The sequence below is a fragment of the Diceros bicornis genome, chromosome 16 (genome assembly GCF_020826845.1).
Source record: "Diceros bicornis minor isolate mBicDic1 chromosome 16, mDicBic1.mat.cur, whole genome shotgun sequence".
NCBI classification, from domain to species: Eukaryota; Metazoa; Chordata; class Mammalia; order Perissodactyla; family Rhinocerotidae; genus Diceros; species Diceros bicornis.
This window is the reverse complement of record NC_080755.1, coordinates 59,918,914-59,941,925: the sequence shown is the minus strand read 5'-3', so window position 1 is coordinate 59,941,925 and position 23,012 is coordinate 59,918,914. Positions and strand designations below refer to the sequence as shown.

Genomic DNA, 23,012 nt, shown 5'->3' with positions numbered 1-23,012 from the left:
GATTTTTTTGTTTAATTTAAGCATTAACATTAAGATAATGATTTAACTCTTTTATGTGCCCACATATGCACACACCACACATTCTTCCTTCCTCCATTCTCCGAATAGTTATATCACAATTTTTGGTTAAATCATTTTCCAGGTGTTTACACTATTATAAGCAAGTAACTATTTTTATAACTAAATCATATATTATGTTATGATTATTTCTTCTTTCTTGTATAACTGCAGTTACTACTTGTCACATTTCTTTCACTTACTTAATTTTCTACACATAAATCATCTTTGAAGTTTTCATCAGCATTGGAAATCATTTCTCAATACATTCAAACACAGTAGATAATCTATCAATTTTTTCTCTTTTCTTGAAAATATCCCTCCTTGGCCTTATTCCCTTTCATTGGAACTTGGGTTAATTGCTCTCTAATCTATTATAGCTATTGACCTGGAGATATTCTTTTAGTATCACAAGATTTCCTTTTCATTTCTCCTACGTTGAAGATCACTCATCTCTCGGTCTATTCCCTCTTTTTGTTGGAGCACATGCTCCAGTAGCTCTCTGAGAAAAGGTACATGATTCTTTTTTTTTTAGCTTGCATGTTTTAAAATGTTTTTATTCCACTCTCACATTTGTTTAATGTTTAAGCTGTGTATAGTATGCTGGGTTGGAAATCTTCCTCCCTGGTCTCCAAAATGATGTTGAGATTTGATTGAGGATGGTGTGGAGAGTGGTCCATATGGCATCTTGTAGCAATGGAGTAACAGAGAAGGACAATTGTGAAGGGGGAGTTAACCAGAAGGATACCTCCACCACAAGCATGTTCTCAGGCAGGTCACCTAGAGGGAAACAGACATAGTACTTGAGGATTTGGGAAATGATTCCCTTACACGACCAATGCCTGCACCACTCTAGAATAGTTTTCATGTACTTAACCTCTAGACTTTCATATACTTAACCCAACTTGAAGATTGCTGTTCTAAGGCATCAACTCTTCCTGGAAGTGTGGGACCCAAGGTAGAGAGACATAAAAACCCTGGCTTTCTCACTCTCTCCTTACTTTTTAGTTATCATCCTTCAGGACCAGAAACAAAAAGCTTTAGCTATTTCTTTCTTTTGTATCTCATCCTCTTTCTTCCACAGAGATAGCTATAATAGTGGTTCAATAGCCTCTTTGTGATTCTAATGTTCAGTAACCTAAATTGCTCTAGAGTCTAGAATACTCAAAGATAATCATCGATCACGATAATTTTCCGTTTTAAACTTGGAAGAAAGGAAAGACTTCAATAATTTTCTAAACATTCTTATCTTTATTGTGAACAATTTTGACATATGTACCTGCTAATGAAAATTATTATTATTATTTTTTTTTTGCGAGGAAGATCAGCCCTGTGCTAACATCTGCCAATCCTCCTCTTTTTTTGCTGAGGAAGACTGGCCCTGGGCTAACATCCATGCCAATCTTCCTCCACTTTATATGGGACGCCACCACAGCATGGCTTGCCAAGCGGTGCGTCAGTGCACGCCCAGGACCCGAACCGGCGAACCCCGGGCCGCCACAGCAGAGTGCACACGCTTAACCACTCGCGCCACCAGGCCAGCACCCAAAAAATTATTATTAATTTTAGTAAAATTTTAAAGAAAGTCATCAAGTCCTAGATGGCAATGTTATAATCTTACTTTCCAAGTTTTTTGTTTGGTTGTTTTTTTTGGTGAGGAAGATTAACCCTGAGCTAACATCTGTTGCCAATCTTCCTCTTTTTGTTTGAGGAGGATTGTCCCTGAGCTAATATCTATGCCAATCATCCTCCATTTTGTACATGGGACGCCACCACAGCATGGCTTGATGAGCAGTGTGTAGGTCCACACTGGGGATCCAAACCCATGAACTCCAGGCTGCCAAAATGGACCATGAGAACTTAACCACTACACCACCGGGCCAGCCCCCTAAATTTTTATAATCTCATTGTGGAGACCAGAAAGTTATACAGTGAACAGTTAAGCAGTCTATGATTAATTGCTAAAATGAGAGCTACAAACATATAATATCTGATTCAGTATCCCGGAGGACCTGGGTTACTAGGAAATTTGCTCCAGAACTTTATCCTGTAATCTATTTAGATGAAAAATAAAATTTACTAAACTGTAAGTTGGTGAGAGATGCAATTGAAAAATTCATACAGTTTACCTTAATATATATTCAATCTCTGGGTCCAAGCATATTCATTTCTACCACAAGTTGTGAACAGAAACAAATATTATGATATTAAAATTGAATTTTTACCCTAAGGCTAAATGAAAGGGAAATGAAAACTGAAAAAAAAAAGGGTATATTTATTTCTTTTACCCAGAGTTTTACTAAGAGTTTATAGTTATTTGAACATTTAGACCTCTTGCAATTTAACTTCCTCTGAGAACAATAGAAATATATTCCCACCCTGTTGCAGCCTTATCACTCAGTTCCTATAGAGAAATCCTTTCAACTGAAACAGTGTAACAACAAGGTTAAAATCCAAGATTCTATCAATTAATGATGAAGGTTAGTGATTTAATAGCTGATAAATGTTACATATTTAATGCACTTAGATGAACTCTCTAATGCTCTTGAGCTAATAACTCATATTAATTAAATTATTAATTTAGTTAAATGCAGAATTCACATTTAATCTTCTCATCACACAGCAAATGTAGATAGCTTGAAAAGCCACAAATGACTAGAAGCAATATAAATGTGTAACTATTTCAGTAAATAAAGCAGAAAAGAATAAAATCAATATCTGGTTGAAATTGTTCTAAAAACTCAAGTACAGATTTCCCTTTCTGGTTGGCATTTGCCAAATTTCTGGATTCCACCAATTGTCTTTAAATTCTAAACAGTGAAAAACAACTTCCTCAGAAGTAGTAAGGAAAAAAAAAACTTATAAAACTAAATTACTTTTTAAAGCAATCAAAACCAACCATCAACCAACATCAAAGGCATAAATATAAACTTCTACCCACCACGCCCTAGCTGTACTTCCCAACTGAAGGTTCCAAAAATTACATAATTTCTAATAAGTGAATTACATTCGTATTTTTCCCATAATCAAAGGATATAGATCAAAGTTTGGTTTCACCATCTCGTTCCCTCCTGAAGAGGCATTCTCACATGAAAATGACACCATTGTCTGGGTAAACCAGGAGCCCAGTTCAGAAAGTGATCAAAGCCACAAAACAATCATTTTTAAAATTATTTAGGGCCATGCAAGCACATTTTATAGAGAGCCCCGAGGTTACAACAGAGAAAAGTATTGATGTATATTTTTGCACCGTGCTTTGCTGTATGCTTCTCATTTGAAGATCCGTAAGAAAAGCGGTGCTGTACCCAAGGAAGGAGAGAGGATGTAGATTTTGACCTTTAATGGAATAGTTTGAGCACCTTAAACTTCCTTTTACCTTTAATCTATTCACCTACTAAGGCTAGAGGAAATATTTTGGAATTGAATCTCTACCTCCAAAAAATCAATTCTTGTTTTTGAAAAGGGAATCTTGTTAGATCCTGGAACACCATGCATAAGTGCAATATAGAACTAGTGAAAATGCTATTTCTGGAAAGAAAAAAAGGCTGGGTTATGATCGGAAGACTCCTGGGATGGGGGTGGCAAGAGCAGAGTAACAGTAAATTAATGACAGGATGTTTTCCTTCCAGAGCAGATTGGTCCACTGACAACGAAAGGGAAGAAACGTTCTCTTGGTTAAGGACTGGGTTTGTCTAGAACTTTTAAACAAGCAAAATACCATTATAGGGTCATTACGGCACGAGAAATATTATTACAATGAAACGTTTAACTAAATGGGAAAAAAATTTAAGTTCTGCCCATTAGGCAATTCAAAGTTCTTAACCTTGTTATAATAAAAGTTGTCCGTTTAAATAACTCAGTAAGAGGAAGACTTTTCTTTATTTCCATAAATGGGTCAAAAAGTACATGCAATACCTGATGTTGTTCTTTAGAGTAAATGCTCTGGGCACAGCAGAACCTTTATACCACTGCAGACAATATTTTTAGGAAAAAACAATGAAAATGTTTTTGATGTAGGAAATTTTATGCCAAGGGTAGCTTGTATCTATTCAACAACTCGTACATCTGAAAATTATTAGCTATTGAAAGATTGTCAATTCGAGTTATTCTTAATTGAGATATTGTTGAATTTTTTTTTTTTTTTTTTGTGAAGAGATCAGCCCTGTGCTAACATCTGCCAATCCTCCTCTTTTTGCCGAGGAAGACTGAGCCGGGGCTAACATCCGTTCCCATCTTCCTCCACTTTATATGGGACGCTGCCACAGCATGCCAAGCGGTGCATCAGTGCGTGCCCGGGATCTGAACCGGTGAACCCCAGGCCACCGCAGCGGAGTTCGCACACTTAACCACTTGCGCCACCGGGCTGGCACAAGATATTGTTGAATTTTAAAAATGTTTTAATTTGGGCAATATTTGTTAAAATTAAAAGGTAATAAAACCAGTAGTAAAATTCAGATAACCTCCTCTCTCTCTTCTCCTCATCTTAATGCTCCTTAAAAATCATTGAATTTTTTAATTAAGAATTCTGAATAGTGTGTTCCTTTTTCTTCTCATTTTATATTATCCCTTGGCCCAAACAATTAGAAAAGGCTTTATTCTGACCTGATTTTTACATTTTCTTTGATCCCTGTCAAAACTCGGGGTACATCGATTGATATAATCAACAGATTTACAAAGTTAATAATGGCAGTTGGAGAAAATTGTAACAAAACAATTTCTGACTAGAGGTGGGATGTCTCAGAGCAGAGAAAAGAAACTTTTCAATCAACAAATTTTAATCAGCCATTAAAGGATCAATAATTAGCGGATTTTTTTAAAATCACATGGCACTTACAAGATTTCAAATGTTTTCCCCTAATTTTCCAAGAAATTGGAACACTGTCCCACATGTCTGCATTCCAGATACTTTATTACCTGATAGGGATGAGTCGGCTGGACAATTTCATTATTCTACAAAAATTTAGTAAGCCTATAGTAGGTAACCTTACTTGGTTACCTCAGAAAAAAGAATGTGAAAGATCTACCACAATATTTCAATATGCTTCATATAATGTGATCACATTTAATTTAAAACTACCAGTGGGAAAGTGCTCACATTTTTATACATATTTAAAATTTTTTATTTTATTACCACATTCTCTTTATACATTAACATATCTATCTTGAATGAAACATTCAGATACCACCTTGCCCACTGTGAGTAAGAAGGGAGCAGGTCTTGTTGGAACAGACTTGTTGGTTTAGTTCCTGAGACCCACCCCTCAAACCATAAAATAATCATCTATGATTTGTGGAAATAAGGGCATTCCCTCTTGGAAGATGGAATAAACTACATTCTGTTCCCTGATAATCACCACCCCCAAGATTAGATTAGGTCTCATTGAACCCTATCTTTTCTTGACACTCATCTCACTTATAATAACTTTCACTACCCTGGTACATAATAGGAGCTCAATAAATACTGAGTGAATGAATCAATGAATTCATTAACACTGGACCATACCATCCAGTTAATGAAGGTGAATTATTTAGTAAAAATAGGAACACAGTAATTCAGAGCTGACATTGAGAGACATCTTTAAATAGCACTGTAAGCATATAATCTTTTCTGGATACTATATTCAACTTAAGTGTACAACACCTAAAGAAAGTGAGTGTCCCATGGAGAAAGGAGTCCAGGGCTACACAAATGGGGCAAGAGACTTTTCGTTAAAAACCTGGAGAAATGGGCCTCCCAGCTATCAGCTGGGATCTGAGCCACCCCAACTGTTATAGACTGAATGTTTGTGTCTCCCTAAAACTCATATGTTGAAGTCCTAAACCCCCAGTGTGATGGTATTTGGAGGCAGAGCCTTTGGGAGGTAATTATGTTTAGTTGAGTTAATGAGGGTGGGGCTCCCATAATGGGATTAGTGTCCTTACAAGAAAAGACACCAGAGAGCTTACTTCCTCTCTCTCTCTACCTGCACACCTGGAGGAAAGGCCATGTGAGGACACAGCAAGAAGGCAGGCATCAGCAACCTAAGGAGAGAGGCCTCACCAGACATGGACCTTGCTGGCACCTTGATCTTGGATTTCTAGTCTCCAGAACTGTGAGAAATAAATTCCTGTTGTTTAAGCAACCCAATCTATGGCATTTTGTTATAGCAGCATGGGCTGACTGATACAGATTTTCCTATCAGGATCTGGTCTTGTATCTCAGAGTCAGCCCCATTACAGAATGTAATGACTAGTTTCAGCTCCCCACAGAAGACTTAATTTTATTTGAGGCAAGTTTTACTGTGTTTTTTGAAGCTATATAAAGCATAATAAAATTTACATATTATAAAGTGGCTACCATTTGGTCACTTTGAATTTTATTTTGCCTGCTATTTCTGTTAGGTTTTTTTCCTTGCTCTGAGCTTCAGTGATTGACTACTGAATACAATAAACATTTATTGAACACGTTTTACGTATTGGCCTCATTCTAGATCAGGGGATATGAATTGAATAAAATGCCAGTCCTCATAGAGTTTACAATCTAGTGGGGGGGGATGAAGTGGAGGGGGATAGACAGACAATAAATACGTAAACAAATAAACATGCAGTATATAAGATGGTGACTTCCAGTTGTGGCCATGACAAACCATCTTGTATCCAATTAATCATGTCACCAAAAACAACCATATGGAAAACATGAAGAAGGCACTGGAGAGCAACCAGTTTTGGCACACTACAATGCTCAAGACAGGAGAATACAGGAGATGAGATGCACATATACCCTGGCATTTTCCCCAAGCATATTGTCCAAAATGCAGCACACAGGAAATGTCCACGCCAGAAGTAGCTATCTTGCCAGGTAAAGAGACAACGGCCAGTATTTGGAGTTGTCAAAGTATTTTGGACTTGAGGGGCAAAACCAAAGAAAGGAGGGCATCACAGAGGAAAAGCCCAAAGATCTTCTACAAATTCCCCTCAGGTCATTGTCTGACTCTTAAAATTTCCATGCACAGGGTAAACCTTCATGAAGAAGAAAAAAAAGAAGAAGAAGAAGAATGAACGCTGGAAAAGACAGCAGCAGGGCAGCTAAAGATCCAGACAGAGATTTTAGCAGCTGAGAAGTTCTGAGGACACAGAGGTTGGAGTTCAGGTGGAGTGGTCTTGATGAACACTGGAGCTTGAAATTTAGACCCCAGAGTGGCCATACCCCAGGAGCAATGGCTATGTCATAAAAGAAACACTTAAATAGACCAGACTTAACAATGCTCACAATGAAGTTTCAAAAGAATCAAGATGATCTGCCAATTTTCTAGCTGACTTCCAGAAGAAAACTTAGTCCTCTTTGGAGCAGGGTAATAGCAGCCCAGAGTTTCTAAAATTTTACATCTACAACGTTCAGCATCTAATCAAAAATTATCGGTAGTGCTTTAAAAAAACCAGAGCCATAGGACCCCAAACCAGGCAAAAACAAACAATAGGAGTGAACCCAGATGGAAAATCTCACCTAAAAAATGGAAACTACCAAATAGAACCAAATGGAAACTCTCTAGAATAAGAGTAAAATATCTGCAGTTAAAAATTTACTAGATAGGCTTAACCACAAACTGGAGACTGCAGATGTGAGGATTAGTTTACTTGAAGCTAGATCAATAGAAATTATACAATCTGAAGAACTGAAAGATGGTTGAAAAAATAAAGAGCCTCAATGATATTTAGGAAAAAATCAGTCTAACATAATTTCTAGGATGAAATTGGAATCCTACAGGGAAAAGAGAGCAAGAAAGGGATAGAAAAAGCATTTAAAGAAATAATAACCAAAAATTTCCTAAAGTTGGTGAAAAACATGACTTATAGATCCAAGAAGCACAATAAATCCCAAACAGGACAGATACAAAGAGACCCACATCTCAGCATATTTTAATCAGAGATTACAGAAAAATGAAGATATAGAGAAAAATTAAAATATAAAATAAAAGTTAATAAAGGTAAAGAGAAAAATCTTAAAGGTTGCTGGGGGTGAAAGGATTATACATAATTTACAGAGGAACAATAATACTAATGACAGCTAATTTCCCATCAGCAACAACAGGATCCAGAAAACAATGAAATATTTTTAAAGTGCTTAAAGAGGAAAAGAAAAAGTCAACCCAGAATTCTATATCCAGTGAAAATATCTTTCAAAAAAAGGGTAAAATAAAGACATTTCAGCTAAACAAAAGGTGAGAAAATTCATTGTCCTCAGATTTGCACTATGAGAAACATTAAAATGTGTTTTAAATAAGATTTAACTACTTTCAGTTTCACTTGTCTCAATTCTCTAAACTTTCCAGGCTAATCCTATGTGCTGATAGGGTTTAGGACAACTATTCCAAGTTCATAACAAAAAGATTTCTGTTTTAATGATACTGAGCTAGGTATAATACAAATGGCCATTTCCCAGAACAGAAGAGAGGAGGGGAATTTCACTTGGATTTATTATAACAATTACCATATGAACATAGGTGATTAATTTTTCTACCCATTTACATGCAGGCAGAGAAGCCAGAATACAGAGTATCAGTGTGACTAGAACTGCTTCCAGAAGGAAGTATTTGCTCAGAGTGTGCTCACTAAAAACTGACAGGAGGTGGAAGAGAATTGGCTGAGCATGGGTAGAGGAAAGGAAAGAGAAAGGGTGGTGACTTTTGTCTGCTATATAGCATAAAACCATGGTTCTTAGTAAAACAGGGCACAACGAATGTCTCAGGCAATCTGATCAGGTACACTAGCAAAAAGCAGAATTCACACTTTTCCTTATGCACCAAACATGTGGAGAAGTCCTCCCAAGAGTTACAGTTCAACTCCACTAAGTCTTGTTCCTATACTAGTATATTAGGCAATTTTCTTTTAAGTGAACCTTTGCAAAGCCATACAAAGAAAGCAGTGTTCCCCTTCCTCAGCAGTAGAAGATGAAGCCCATCAGACATGCCACCATTCAGGCTTCCATCAATGGTTGCTGTCATTGCTTCGATAGAATATCTTGTTTAAGCTACAGAGAAGCCCCATAGAGGGGAAAGTAGTACGTAATTCATTTGCTTATGCTGAAGATCTTTCCCCTGACAATCATGGAAATAAATACTCCAAATAATAGAAAACCTGAATAGAGAAAGTATATAATATTGGATGAGAACGTGGATTTTGAAACCAGACTGCATGAGTTTTTAACCTGGTTCTGTCACTTACTATCTTCGTGATCTTGGGGAGGTTCACCTCTGTGCCTCAGTTTACTTTTTTAGGATGATAAGGTGCCTGTCTTGTATAGGGCTGTTCTGAGGATGTGAAATATGTATGTTAGGTACAAGCAGTATATATATTAGCACAATTTGTTGGCTTTTATTTTTAAGAGATGGTGTAAAATCCAGCTCTCTAGTTTCATCTGCTGATTCCACTAACTAGATTCCAGGAGAACCCATTTATTGCAGAGCAATGGATTCCTCTGTGTTTAAAAATACACATCTATTGGTTTTCTAGGCAATTGTCACACCCCACAGCCACTATTAGGTTGGTAATTTTCTGGGCCCAGTAGTGCTCACCACTTGCAGCCACAGGAAAACAAGATTGTCAAGGACTACACTGAGGAGAGACAAATGGGCTGTGGCAAAGGCATTAGGTGAACAGGTGGCCTCAGAGCGACAGTTCTCAATGGAGAGAGTCAGAGATGCCACCTCTTAAAACTGTTAGGGGTGGGGAGGGCCAGAGGGCAGACTATTTACACAAGGGAAGAGAGGTTCTCTTTAATAGGATTCTAGGATGAAATTCCATATATTTAATTCATGTGTGACCTAGGCTGGTGGAACCAAGTCCTAGTGACTATCAGACCCACAGAACCAAGTTAGAGACCAGAAAAAGTCAGCCTCCTACATACATACATACATACATCTGTGCCTTCCTAAAATTTTCTTGGTATGGGGAACTCTGTGTCTCATGATCAAAAAGTAAGTTTCCTTTCCAATTTAAAATTTACTCTTATTTGCAAGCTAGTTACCAAGAACAGTATTTGACGACCCAAAATGACCTCTAGGCAAAGCAACTGGCCTTGTTCATCAACCCTGTAGAAATAATCCGTACTCTAGCCCGCCTCTCCTTGGCTTTTACAATCTGAGGGAGCCTCTCCCAAGAGGACCCTCCCTTGACTCTTCCAGAAGAGGTGGTGAGGCCGCCTGGGTATTAAGTAGGGAAAATGCAGCTTAAGACAAAAGTAACTCCAGGAGTCTAGCTCAAAGTCAGCTGTGCTCAGAAATGGATGCTCATGCAACGCTCACTCCTACTAGGTTCTTAGCCAGCTCAGGCCTGGCAATACCAGCGGGTCACGGACTCTGGGGAAAGGGTTGGAGGAGGGGGACGGACGAGGAAGCAGGAATAAAGCAGTTGGTGCAAAAACATCCATTAGCAAGACAAGTCATGCAAAAAGTGGAAGAAAACAGGTTAAATTTCTTAAAAAGATGTTTCAGAAAGTTAGAAAACCCTTAACACTGCGAATTGGCATATGAAAAAGCTGAAAGAATTAAATTTTTTTTTTTTTTGGTTAAGTGAGGAAGACTGGCCCTGAGCTAACATCTCTTGCCAATCCTCCCATTTTTGCTGAGGAAGATTGGCCCTGAGCTAACATCTGTGCCCATCTCCCTCCATTTTGTATGTGGGATGCCGCCACAGCATGGTTTGACGAATGGTGCATCAGTCTGCACCCAAGATTCGAACCTGTGAACCACAAGCCCCCGAAGCAGAGCGTGCGAACCCAACCACTACACCACCAGGCCGGCCCCCAAAGGAAAGTTTTTTTAAATAATGACGTTTAAATGAAGCTAAAGATTTGAAAGAAAAAAAAAACTAGATTGGAAGTTAAAATAGCAGACAATAAGAACCAAATTCAAGTGAAGGTTAAAATATTTTTTTGATTCAGGAAGTTGAAAGCCTAGCATAAAGCACACGTAAAACCTGCAAAGCTAAAAAAAAGTCGAGAATTGAAAGGTGGGGTGGCAGGGAGTAAAAGAAACTGGCTACAGTCAGCATAATGGTAAATTATGGAAGTTCTGAGGTGGACTCAATTTGCTCACTCATTTATCTCCTATTGTGGCAGCAAATCTTGAATCTGCTTCACAGACAGCATGTGTGTACTTGAACCCCCTCCCTCCTCAGGGCAGGGCTTTTCCAACCACAAGCATCCACAGAGAACCCAGCCCGGCCTCAGCACACTCTCCCTTGCTTCATCTCGTTGAATGAATGACCCTAGGGAAGGGTTAGATGAGAATAAAAAGCTGTTTATCCGGCTATGGTGCAAGCTTGTAAAGTCTAGCCTTTCACAAAATTCTTGAGGTCCGACCATTCTCTTGCCCGAATCTCATATTTCATTAGCACTACCATCAGCAGATTATGTATGATATTAAAGTCAATGCTGTCAATTGATACCAGCTCTGCAAAATGTGGTTAGAATGTCACATTATTTGGATTCTACGAAAGTCAAAATTTGTAATATGTTCTGAACAAGGTCATTTTAAAATTTCTTTGAATTAGCTAGGATAAAAAAAAAGGACTTGTTAAAAATAGAACAATAAAATTTTAAAGTGAACGTTTAACCCAATGTGGTGTTTCAGAACTTTAAAAGCATATAATTAGATTCAGTGGATATGAGAAATCATTCTTATCTATGAAAGGATTTCTAAATGACTTCTACACAATGCACTTTGATAACCTGGTTCTAGTTCTACATAATACTATTAATAAGTGACATGTTTTTTAAAATGTCACAACCCACACATTTTATCATTCAGCCTAACCTTCTTTTAGTGAAGTTTTATCACTGTGTTAATTTTAATTAGACTTTGTTTAGTAAATGTTCTGCCAACTCGCTCCAGCCTTTATGTTGAAGGCTTCAGGATATTAGCAACATTGGCTGCTTCCTAGTTTCATGTCTCCCATGAGTGACACAATTTCACTTTTCCCTTTTTACTAAAATTTGCTGGTTCCTACCCTCCAGTCTCTGCTTACTTTATATGGCACATCCAGGAATTATCTAGTTAACCCCATACTAATTAAAACCAGACTCTGCAGCTGGGTATTAAATAGACTACAAGGCAGATCTTGTGAACGAAAAGTTTTATTTACACACCGTATCTAGAAGCAGATACATAAATTCTTATACAATTAATTTCCAAAAATGTGCAAGAAATTACTATAATTTGTTTACAAACCAAAACACGTATTAAAATCAATGGACTTTGGATAATTCATTCTGTGGTGTTCTCAGTACAAATGGTACACACCTGATTTGAAACATACAGAAAAAGTGTAAACTACAGCAATTTGGATTGCAAGTACTAATTTCATGGCACTCCAACGACTATAAAACTTCATTAACCCAACATGTATACTTATTACAAAATTCTATAAGAATTTTTCATCATCTCTGGATGTAGAGTTTGGATTACTTTTCAGAAACAGCAACTACACATTTGCCATGTTATGTCTGATTAATAAAAAGGATGCTTATAAAAAACCTTCTTTATAGGATTAAAAAAGTATTAAAAGAAACCAAATTTGTGATTACTAGCGTACCAATACTTTATTTTAGAATTTTAAAGTTATTTATGGAACTGGCGACTGTTCCTTATTAGAGTTTTCAACAACTTGTCTATTGCTGGTAGTGTGATTTCATTTTCAAATTAAGACTTCAAATTCGATGAAAAGCCATTAAGATTTAAAATATTATTTTGAATCATTCATAAAGCAATTCTCTCTCATATACAATGTGAAACGTACAATGACTAAAATTGGCGTTTCTGAAAGCATTGTTATTTAGACTTGTAGCACTAGCAGAGACATTGCATATAACCTATTTAAGATTTTAGTAACTTTTATCCTGTTTCAATAATACTGGCTCAGAAATTATAATCTATACTTTATGTTTTATTTCCTAAACACCAATGATTTAGCCTTTTGGCACATGATTTTCTTCAACAGCACGATAGTTGCCCTGTGTAGCTGGTTTCCTTAAAAACTATTTTTAGTTCTATGATCATTTCCTGTGATATATTTTTGACCTTCTAAATTTTCAGATTATTGCACCAAGTAGAAAGAGAACAGTTTTCCTTTGAAAGAGAAAGAGTGACACATTTTTCAAGTACTTTCTATGCTTTCTTATTATTTATAAAAATGCAAAATAGTGTCCTAGCGAGCCTGGAAACAGCTTCTGGCCTCCATCATGTTTTGTGATAAAACAATTTGATAAACATCAACTCTGATTCATTTATTATGGCAAAAGGATACAGCTTTCCTGTTTTCTTTTTCTTGCCTCAAGCTCAGATTTTTAGAAGCACATATTTAAAACTCACTCACACATTGTGTCCATGTCATCTAAGCCACTAGCCAATAGAATCCAGAAATTTACCCAAATTGTCCCTAAACCAAACTATAGGATGAAGATTTCTCTGTTTCCCCTTTCCATTTTCAACCAGACTGTTGTAGCCTCCTATAAAGCCAACCTTCCACATGATATTTATTGTGCCAAATGGTGCTCTCTACACAAAAGGAGAAAATACTGCAATACTCCTCTCTCTGTAATTTCTTGGCAAATACTTTTATTATTATCAACACACTCTCAGACTTGAGCAATTCCAAACTGAATTAGAATAGCGCATTTTACTTTAAAGTATTCTATATTACGAATATACAAAAGCACATAAAAAATTGGCTTTCTGAATTAGAACAGTATCAAGACTTGCCCCTCCATAAAAACACAAAATACAATTTTAAAAACATCTAGATGAAAATTATAATAATCTTAACTTGAAACTAAATGGCTAGATCTTAAACACATGGTATCATGAGGAAAACGTGGGGAACAGGCTTTGCCAACATGGTAAGACGGGGTTCAGGGCAGTCTAAAGACCTCTGTGCACCATGACCTCACAAAGAGTACATGTAAATGCTTTTAGAAACATGGAGAAGCCATTTTAACATTTAATATTAATACACAGTGATTCTGTGATGATACCTGCCATCTAATATAGATGCACAGGGACTTTTAACTCACCCTAGATATATTTTAAATTGTTTAAAAATAAATAGTTTTGCAAAAAAATAGTTTAAATGTCTTGTATTAATTTGATAAGTTTACAACTCTGTAATAGTTCTTAATCCAAATAGCTTATAGTGAACACTTAAATTATATTATTACAGTATACTCCATATCCCATCTTAGTAGGTGAAAACATATCAGAAAATGAAAGAGGAGTCTTTGTGACTAGGTACAATTAACACTCCACCAAAATTAAGTACCTTTCCCCTTTAAGTGAAAATACCATAACATGATATTACGGCATTGTCCCTTTTCTTGGTAATTCTCCGTTCTGACCCTAAAAAACAAATAGAGAAAAAAAATGGGGATACTGATATGTTTGAATGTCAAAGCCATTAAGTTTGACCTAAGACTTGGACTGTTATTTTTAAATGGGGGTAAGAGATATGAAAACTGAGTTGCAAAGGAAGAAATGTCTTAAATTACATGTTTCATCTGAGATGGAAACATTTTCCTTTAAAGCTGCGTAGCTGATGGGGTAATCCCAAAACTACACTAAAGGACCCTGCAGTGAGTAAATACTGCATTTCAAAATAACTAAAAAATATTTAGTTACTCCCCCCAAGGACTGACTCAAAGAGAGAAAATAACTAATGATGCCAATTTACTTAAGGACTTCACTAAACTAAAAAGAAACAAATAGAAAACCTTTTGTTAAATGGCGATATATATGGTAGGCAATAAGACTTCCATATATATGATATGGTTTTAATATTTTTCTTACACGGTGCTCCACAATTTCCACAATTTTTCAACTAAAATCATTGGGTTTTTCTATTTTTTTGGTTTTTGTTTTTTTAGTAGGGGAAGGAAGGGTCGAATCTAGCACATCTCAAAAGTGACTACATAAAAATAATATAAATCCGACTTTAAAATCATGTTGTCTTTCTATTCAAATCAAATTAAAACTTTATATAAACTTTAATGTTGCAAGAGAATCTAGTCCATTTATGAAAATCAGTTCTGTATCAAGTTTACCCAAGAAAAAATATTGACTAAGCTAAAGAAATCACAGATAAAACATTTTACCAAAGAAAAGGATAGATAACACAAAAAATTGCTATCACAGGAAACTATGATCATCTAGTATTTCTTTAATAATAGTTCTAGTTCCATAGGTCTTTATATGTTATGCCAATTTGTACCAGAGCTTAACGACAGAAAAGGCAACAATTTCTAAATTGATGGTATACATTTCTTTACAATTTTTTAATGTAAGGCCATTTATTCAAATAGACAAACCACAAGATGAAAATGAAGGCAACAGAAAAATTCAACTTTACACAACCAAAAAACAGCACAACCTTAATAATAATTTAGAAATGAGTGTTGTAAAAGATATGTTGCAGATCTGCATTCCATTACCCAAGATTATGTCGATTCACAATTCTAAATAAATCTTTCTGAGATTACAAATCATTTTCAGTGTATGTGAAAATTCTGTGTTTTATCACACGGGTATGTTTACTCAACACTATCTTCAAAAATGGGCCATTTAAAGAGACATAACAATTTTCACTCTATAAGTTTCATTCAACTTTACTTAGGGTTGAATACACATGAAATGTGCTTTAAATGCATAAAAATCACAGTGGATAGCAGCAAAGGACTTGGGAAGGGGGGTTAAGGAGAATCTGATAATTCACATTGTGATTATTCTGCACACTGATGAAAGATAATGCACGCTTCTAAAACCTCAAGACTTCTTTTTTTAAAGAACCAAAATAAACCCAAGACACCTTGTCAACACTTCCCCACCCCTAAACAAACTGATTACTCTTTTACACATAAAACTGAAATAGTATGGCAGCAAAAGAACTGAGAGTAATTAAAGTTTGTAAACTGTATTTCAATCTCTTTTTCTTATTCCCAAAGTGCAAGATGCAGGGTTCTCATCATCTTTCAGTAGTGCTTCTCCTGTAAATAATCCTTCATTTTGTTTGGCAAAGGCAGTTTCTGAATTAAGTCTATTCTGGTGTACTGACGTATGACAAACCGACACAGGTACTGCAGAGAGCGCACCTGCATGAACCGCGACACTGGATTGGTCAGTCTGACGGGGTATGTCGCAGATCCAGGCAACCGAGACCTTGAATAACAAAAAGCTCCATTTTCAGAGTCCCTGATTGAATGCTCAATTAGATCAACTATAGACGTATGTCCTTCCACATCTGGCTGTTCATAAAAGCTAAACCTACCGTTTGAGTGTTCAATTCTAGTGTGAAGTGTTTTGCCATGGGAGCGAAAGCTCAAGCTTAAAAGATAACGGTCATCAGAACTATCCCGAACAAGGAAAGAACCATCTGGAACATTTGCTAGCTTCCCTTCTGCCTCCCAGCGTGTGATTGGTCCCCAGTACCATCCTTGTTTTGCAAGTTTTTTCAGCTCCTCAGTAAGGCTTGTCACAACCATGGGACCACTACTCTGCACTGAGTCATAAACTCGTGCAACCCCAGGAGCAGAGTTAGGATCAAAATTCAAATGACAGCGCATACTTTCAGCCACGTGGGCATCTGTGCCGGTGAGCCCACTGAAGTTCCTTTGGATTTGATTAGTCTGCATTGGAGGTAGCAATGGTGAGAGTGGAGGGACATCATCATGACTTGCTCGTGGGCTCTGCAACATGACTCCCGTGGTGCCGATCAACAAGCCATTCACTGACTGATCCACAAAGATCTCCTGGGCCACGACTAGGTCCTGGTCTACCTGATTCTCGTCCTCAGAGAAGGAGCTCCCTCCCACTTGAGGAGGGACTGCAGAGACTTCCATGGGAGAAGAACTGTCCAGACAATAGCTACGCGATCCTTCCAAAGGGTACATCCCCTCATCTAAAGGCACAGTATACTGAATGTAGTCCTGAGGCATAAGTCCAATAACTACAGGCACATGTTCATCAAGGTGAAGATGCAAGTCTCCATTCTGAGATTCCGAACTCTTCAGGGGGTTACTTTGTTCTTGGCACACAGTTTCAGACTGAAGGTCGTGAAAATCCTTCCGAACACCATTCAGTGCTGGGCTTGGACTGGAAGAGTGAACCAAGGCTTTGACTCTCACCTCCATTTTGATACACGTCTCTTCCGAGGTGGTAGGTCGAAGAGGCCACGGCGTAGGGCTGTAGTGATGATTGCGGAGGGAAGTGGACCTCATTGGCCTTTGAGCTCTCACATCTTTAAAGACGATGGGTGCTGAGGAGGAGGAGAAGGTGTCCTCATCGGCAGAGCTCCCAGAGGGTGTGCTGCCCTTGCCTTTCTGCTTCTGTTTCGCAGAGAGCCGTCTTTTCAACGTACCCATGAGGCTTTCACTTTTGGATCTATTTTTTCCACCTTTTTCATCTTCACTGTTGATATCACAGCTGGCCATATCTTTACCATAGCAGCTACCAAATAAGGAATCATCTTTTCCAAAATCACTGGCTAGTGATGGTTGTTGTACTACCATGAAATCCGTTTCTTCTTTACTTTTATTCAAGTTGAAAGACTTCCGGAAGGTTTTAAGACTAATTTTCTTCATTATGACTAGTTACCTAATCCAAGGGGATCAATTTCTCTCTGGAGTATTATCCTCAAACATCTGGAGAGGCTGCAATGCTGCATCTATGTATTTTTCCAGCTTCATTTACCTTTTGGAGCCATTTTCTAAAAAAAATAAATAAATTAAAGAAAAGTCACATTAAAAAATATTTCCACAAAAGTTTTATTTTACTCAGTTTTAGCCCTTTAGCTTCAGAATAACAAGGACACCTGAGTATGTTCACAGGAAGGTAAGATCCATTGCGACAGGGATTTTTTTCTGTCTCACCCAGCAGAGTGGCAGATCACTGCCTACTACTATGTAACCAGCATTTGACAAATATCTGAGGATGTTTCAAGAACAAACCCTAATCTCCCTCTTTTCTTTCTCTGCTTTGCTTTTGGTTTTATCCTTAATGATAGGTCAGCGTTCTTGTCTTTCCTAACCATTCTAACAGACCCGCACTCATCTTCAGCACTGACGTACACGGTTCCCTGCCTCTGCCCAGCACCAGCCTGCATCCTGAAAACAGCAACACTCAATAAAGAAGGCGCCACATCGACCTGGGAGAGTAACAAACCTGGCTGATTCCTCAACAACTTACACGTTTTTAAATATTTAAACATCCGTAAAAATAAATAAAAAGAATTCCATAATCTGTGATAAGTTACCTGGAAAAAGTCTAGAAATGTCTCTCTATACCCGAGAGTTCCTTGGGCCCATTCACCTTCCCAGCCCCAGTGCCCAGCACAGATGAGAGACAAGCCGAATGCTTGCAGCTTGAAACACTTTCACCTCTAGGGTACACCCATAAAAACTAGACATGTCTAGTGTAGATCTATTTGGAAGAAGATTATGAAGCATATTTCCAGAATTATTATTTCTTCCTCTTTTTTTTGGTAATTTCCCATGGCAAATTTTTACTTCTGTATCCAAAAATATATTTTCTAAACTTTTTTGTACACTGTTCCATCATTGAAATGATAAAATTTCAATTCTGTAAAGACTTTCTGAAAGTCATTTCATAGGAAAAAACCTTGACACCCAAAGTCATTTTTTTTTTTGGTGAGGAAGATTCACCCTGAGCTAACATCCGTGCCAATCCTCTATTTTGCATGTGGGTCGCTGCCCCAGCATGGCTGAGGAGTGGTGTAGGTCCACGCCCTGGATCCGAACCCGTCAAGCCAAAGTGGAGTGCGCTGAACTTAACCACTACACCACGGGGCTGGCCCCCCAAAGTCATTTTAACTGAGCACAGCAATAACTGCTTTGCAAAGACATTGTGCTTAAACTACACGTTTTATTTGTTCTTCAGTTTCTGCAGCCATCAAAGTATAATGCCATAACAAGATGATTAGCTTGAAGTTGAGAAAAACGCTAATAAAACTAAGAGCAAGATTCTGATCTCTCCACCCATCAGTTTAGCACCACTCAGTTTTTTGGCAAAAGACTACAGCTCTAAGCTTGATGACATTCATTAATTCACTATGCATTTACTAAGCCCCTACTACATACCAGCACTGTGTGGTAATGTGCACATTAATAAATTGTTATGGCTTCATAATAATTGTAATACAAACCCATTAGTAATATAAGATTAACACATGGTGGGAGTTGAGAGGAGAGATACCTTCCAGATGTTTACTTTAGTTATAGATAGTATTTGGTTACTGCATAGATAGAATCTGCATGAAATCATTTCTAGTAAAAACCACTCAGATCAGACAACCTATCGGGATCAGCAACAGCATCTCCCTATAGGAAGAAACAATTTTAAAAGTCTTACTGTCATGTACTATGTTTTTGAGCAAGTTGTAAAAAAATAAAATACGTATAAATATTTGGGCATCAATTACTTTTTTTTTTTTTTTTTTGGTGAGGAAGATCAGCCCTGAGCTAACATCTGTCAATCCTCCTCTTTTTTTGCTGAGGAAGACTGGCCCTGGGCTAACATCCATGCCCATCTTTCTCCACTTTATATGGGACGCCACTACAGCATGGCTTGCCAAGCAGTGCATCGGTGCGCGCCAGGGATGTGAACTGGCGAAGCCCAGGCCGCCGCAGTGGAGCGTGCGCACTTAACCACTTGCGCCACTGGGCCAGCCCCACCAATTACTTTTAAATACTATATTAAGTTATATATTAGATGAACTCACTATTCAAGTACCAATATCTTCTACCTAAGCTTAAAGTTGTAACATTTAAGTTATTAACATTTTTGATTTGTTTGACAAAAATATGGACGTTCATAAACGTGAAATAGAGAACATAATGACTATATACTTTAGCTGGCAAGTCACTCCTTTTGAGTAGACAGGATAGGTTTTGTACGCAAAGTAAGACAGACCCCAGTATCTAATCTCTTGACAAGAATAAGAATCCATGCACTGTGGTTGTGATAGGTACATCTGTAAATGTAAAACCATCACGTAATGGAATTTAGATATTCTGTCGATATATGACTAAGATGAATTACAACCTTCCATTAGAAAGCAGCTGATATAAAATGTAAGTAACGTAAAACAATCAATGTATATGGGAATTACAATATGTATAAAATTATGTTGAAATTTTTAAAAATCAACAAGAAAAAAAATCAATAGAAATAGAAGACAATATCCTGTTATCATGGAAATAAATAAATACTGAGTAACAATGAACAAAGTGGCTTTCTGGTAAAAAGTATAATGTCTGCATCAGGTGAGCCCGATCTACGAGCCCCGTGGATAAGCAAGCCCCAGACCCTGACCCCTGTACCCCACACCCCAACAAACTATGTAACGCCCATGTGGCTACTCCTGAAGCTGTCAACCAATGACTCACCATAACGTACCACACTCAGCATTTACATATTAACTTCATATCAATTTGCCTTTCTGCAGAAATATTTTAAGAAGGCAAAAAAGATCTTCATGAAAATCTGCACATTGCATGTTCATACTCCTGCATAACATTTTCATAACATTTTTTAAATGTTTGAAAGTCAGTTATAAATTCTGCTGCAGCTAAGTGATATTCCAGACTAATATAAAATAATTTTATAATATTACCAAAATGTATCATGGAAATATTTGTAGAAATCTTTATAAATAAATAAACACTATCATACACAAAAGCAGACCAGAAACCAGACATATGCAAGAAGGCAAAACAATGGGAAAAGGACAGTATTTAATCGATGGTGCTAAGACAACTGGTTATAAATCTGGAAAAATAATAAAATTGGATTCCATACCTCACAATGTTGATGAAAATAAATTATAAGTAGATTAAAGATCTAATTGCAAAAATTGAAGTTTAAAATGTTTAAGACTTTGAGATAAGAATAAAATTTCTTAAACAAGGCACAAAAAACAAAGAATAAAACTTCAGTTCAAAAGACACCACAAAGTGACTGCGGTCTCATCTGCCCAATTCTTTTGTGAAGCTCAGAAAAGCAGGACAACCCAAGTGCACCGAAAGGCCCATCAACTTCTCTTAACCAGCGAGAGCTTCTAAGTGCAATTCCTCACAGCAGTGGAAACTGCATTTATTTGTCTTAACAGGCTGAAAATGGTGACACCAAGACTAATAAGACTTCCCTGTGGTAAGGGACAATTTTCTGGCTCACTAGCAATGATTCCAATTTTGTCCACAAAAAAAGTGGGTGTGAATTTCACACAGAGATTAAGAAAACTTAATTAGTAATATCCATAAAACTAAAGGATGTGCATACGAGAGAAAACAAATGCCTTTAGCCCCAATAATGGGGATGTTGCAAAGAAAGTTTTGTTCACAATAGTAGTCAAAAATCAGCAAATTCTTGATAAACTACATCAATGGATCAACATCCAGAATGGCTTACATATGGTCTGTCTGGAGTGTCACCCCAAAATCTCTCAAACCCAAGCATGTAAATCAACCAAAAGCTTGACCTGGAGGGTCAGGCCCAGCTAACTTTCTAGAAATGGTGTGAAATGTCAGTTCAGTTTCAATCTTAATTACAAAGTCTTTTGTTTTTCTACCTCTGCCCCTAGCTTATGCTGTTCCCTCCTCCTGATAAATGTTCTCTTCCTCTTTCTTAATCCACCTTTCAGGGAATTTCTTAAAAAAATATATACTTCTTCCTGAAATCGGCTCTGATCATCCAGCCAGGAGGGAATTAGTGCTCTCTCCCTTCTCTGGACTCCCAATACTTAATTTGTACTCCCTTAATACTATGTCACACAGTGACTTAGAATTGCTTGTGTTCTATCCATAGCTTATCTTCCCAACCAGATTTTAGTACCTGAAGATAGAAACGTCTTATTAATTTTTATATTCCTAACCAGAAACTACTATTAGATATTTAATATATATTGCTTAAATTCTTTGATATCACGTAAATATTCCTTGACTATTGAGTAAATAAATGGATAGGAAAATCCACGTTGCACAAAACTGGCTAAATCTCCTCTTACCAAAATGAAGCAATCTATCTCCCATAAAATCAAAAGTCATTATTACAAATGATCAGGGATAGGCAATTCTATCTAAACAGGCCACATGAGCTTTCCATTTCATTCAGTAAAAGACAAGTCTTTGCAGTGGTCTGTAAGGCCCTACATGATGTGACTCCCACTCGCACGCTCTTCTTCCCTTGCCCTCTCCACTGCCTCCTTGATGCTCTGAGGATACTACGAACATGCTGCCATTTAGCGCCTTGTGCTGACTGCAAATATTACCCACCAATCCCCTCACTTCCTTCAAGTCTTTGCTCAACTGTCACCTTCTCAATGACACCTCCCCTGACCATGCCATTTAAACTGTAATGCAAAACACTCTTAACCACGTTATTTTTTTCTAGCATACAAAAGCACTTTCTTATTAGGTTGTCTTTCTCCCCCTTTTTACATTAAAGAATGTAAACTTTACAAAAGCAGGGATTTTAACTCTGCTTTACTCACTGCTGTCTCCCAAGAGTCTAGGACCATGCCCAGGAGTAGCAGGTACTCAGTAATCATGAGTAAACGAACCGTAGACATGCAAACCTAATCAGGTATGGTGATCAGATACCCTACCTACCTTCACCTCCCTCACTCCCCACCTCAAGCCATAATCTACCATTATTTAGGATAAACCACAAACCTCCTTAACATGGTCAATAAGGTCCTACAGGGTCTGGTCATTCTTTCCGTGGTCATTTCTGGTCCATTCACACCGAAAGCATTCACATTTACCATATCTTTGCTCAACACAGAACATTTTAACATACTGTCCCTTTGATTTGAAATGTTTTTTTCACTCTCCTCTTTGACTAATTCCTTCACACCTAAGCTCATCTGTCAGTTCCTCAAGGAACCATACCCTGCTCTTCCTGACTGGGTGAAATCAC

At 37.4% G+C, this 23,012-nt stretch overlaps 1 protein-coding gene across 6 annotated transcripts in view; it reads right to left on the bottom strand.

Moving 5' to 3' along the window:
* Positions 1–12,151: 12,151 nt before the first annotated feature.
* The window catches only part of SOCS6 (suppressor of cytokine signaling 6), a 35,781-nt gene continuing 24,920 nt past the window's right edge, over positions 12,152–23,012 (bottom strand). For all 6 annotated transcript variants that reach the window (XM_058557294.1, XM_058557290.1, XM_058557296.1 and 3 more), the window contains one exon: positions 12,152–17,784. In XM_058557294.1, coding sequence (XP_058413277.1) covers positions 16,052–17,659 — 1,608 coding nt within the window. In that variant the 5' untranslated portion in view covers positions 17,660–17,784 and the 3' untranslated portion in view covers positions 12,152–16,051. The remainder of the gene's footprint in view (positions 17,785–23,012) is intronic.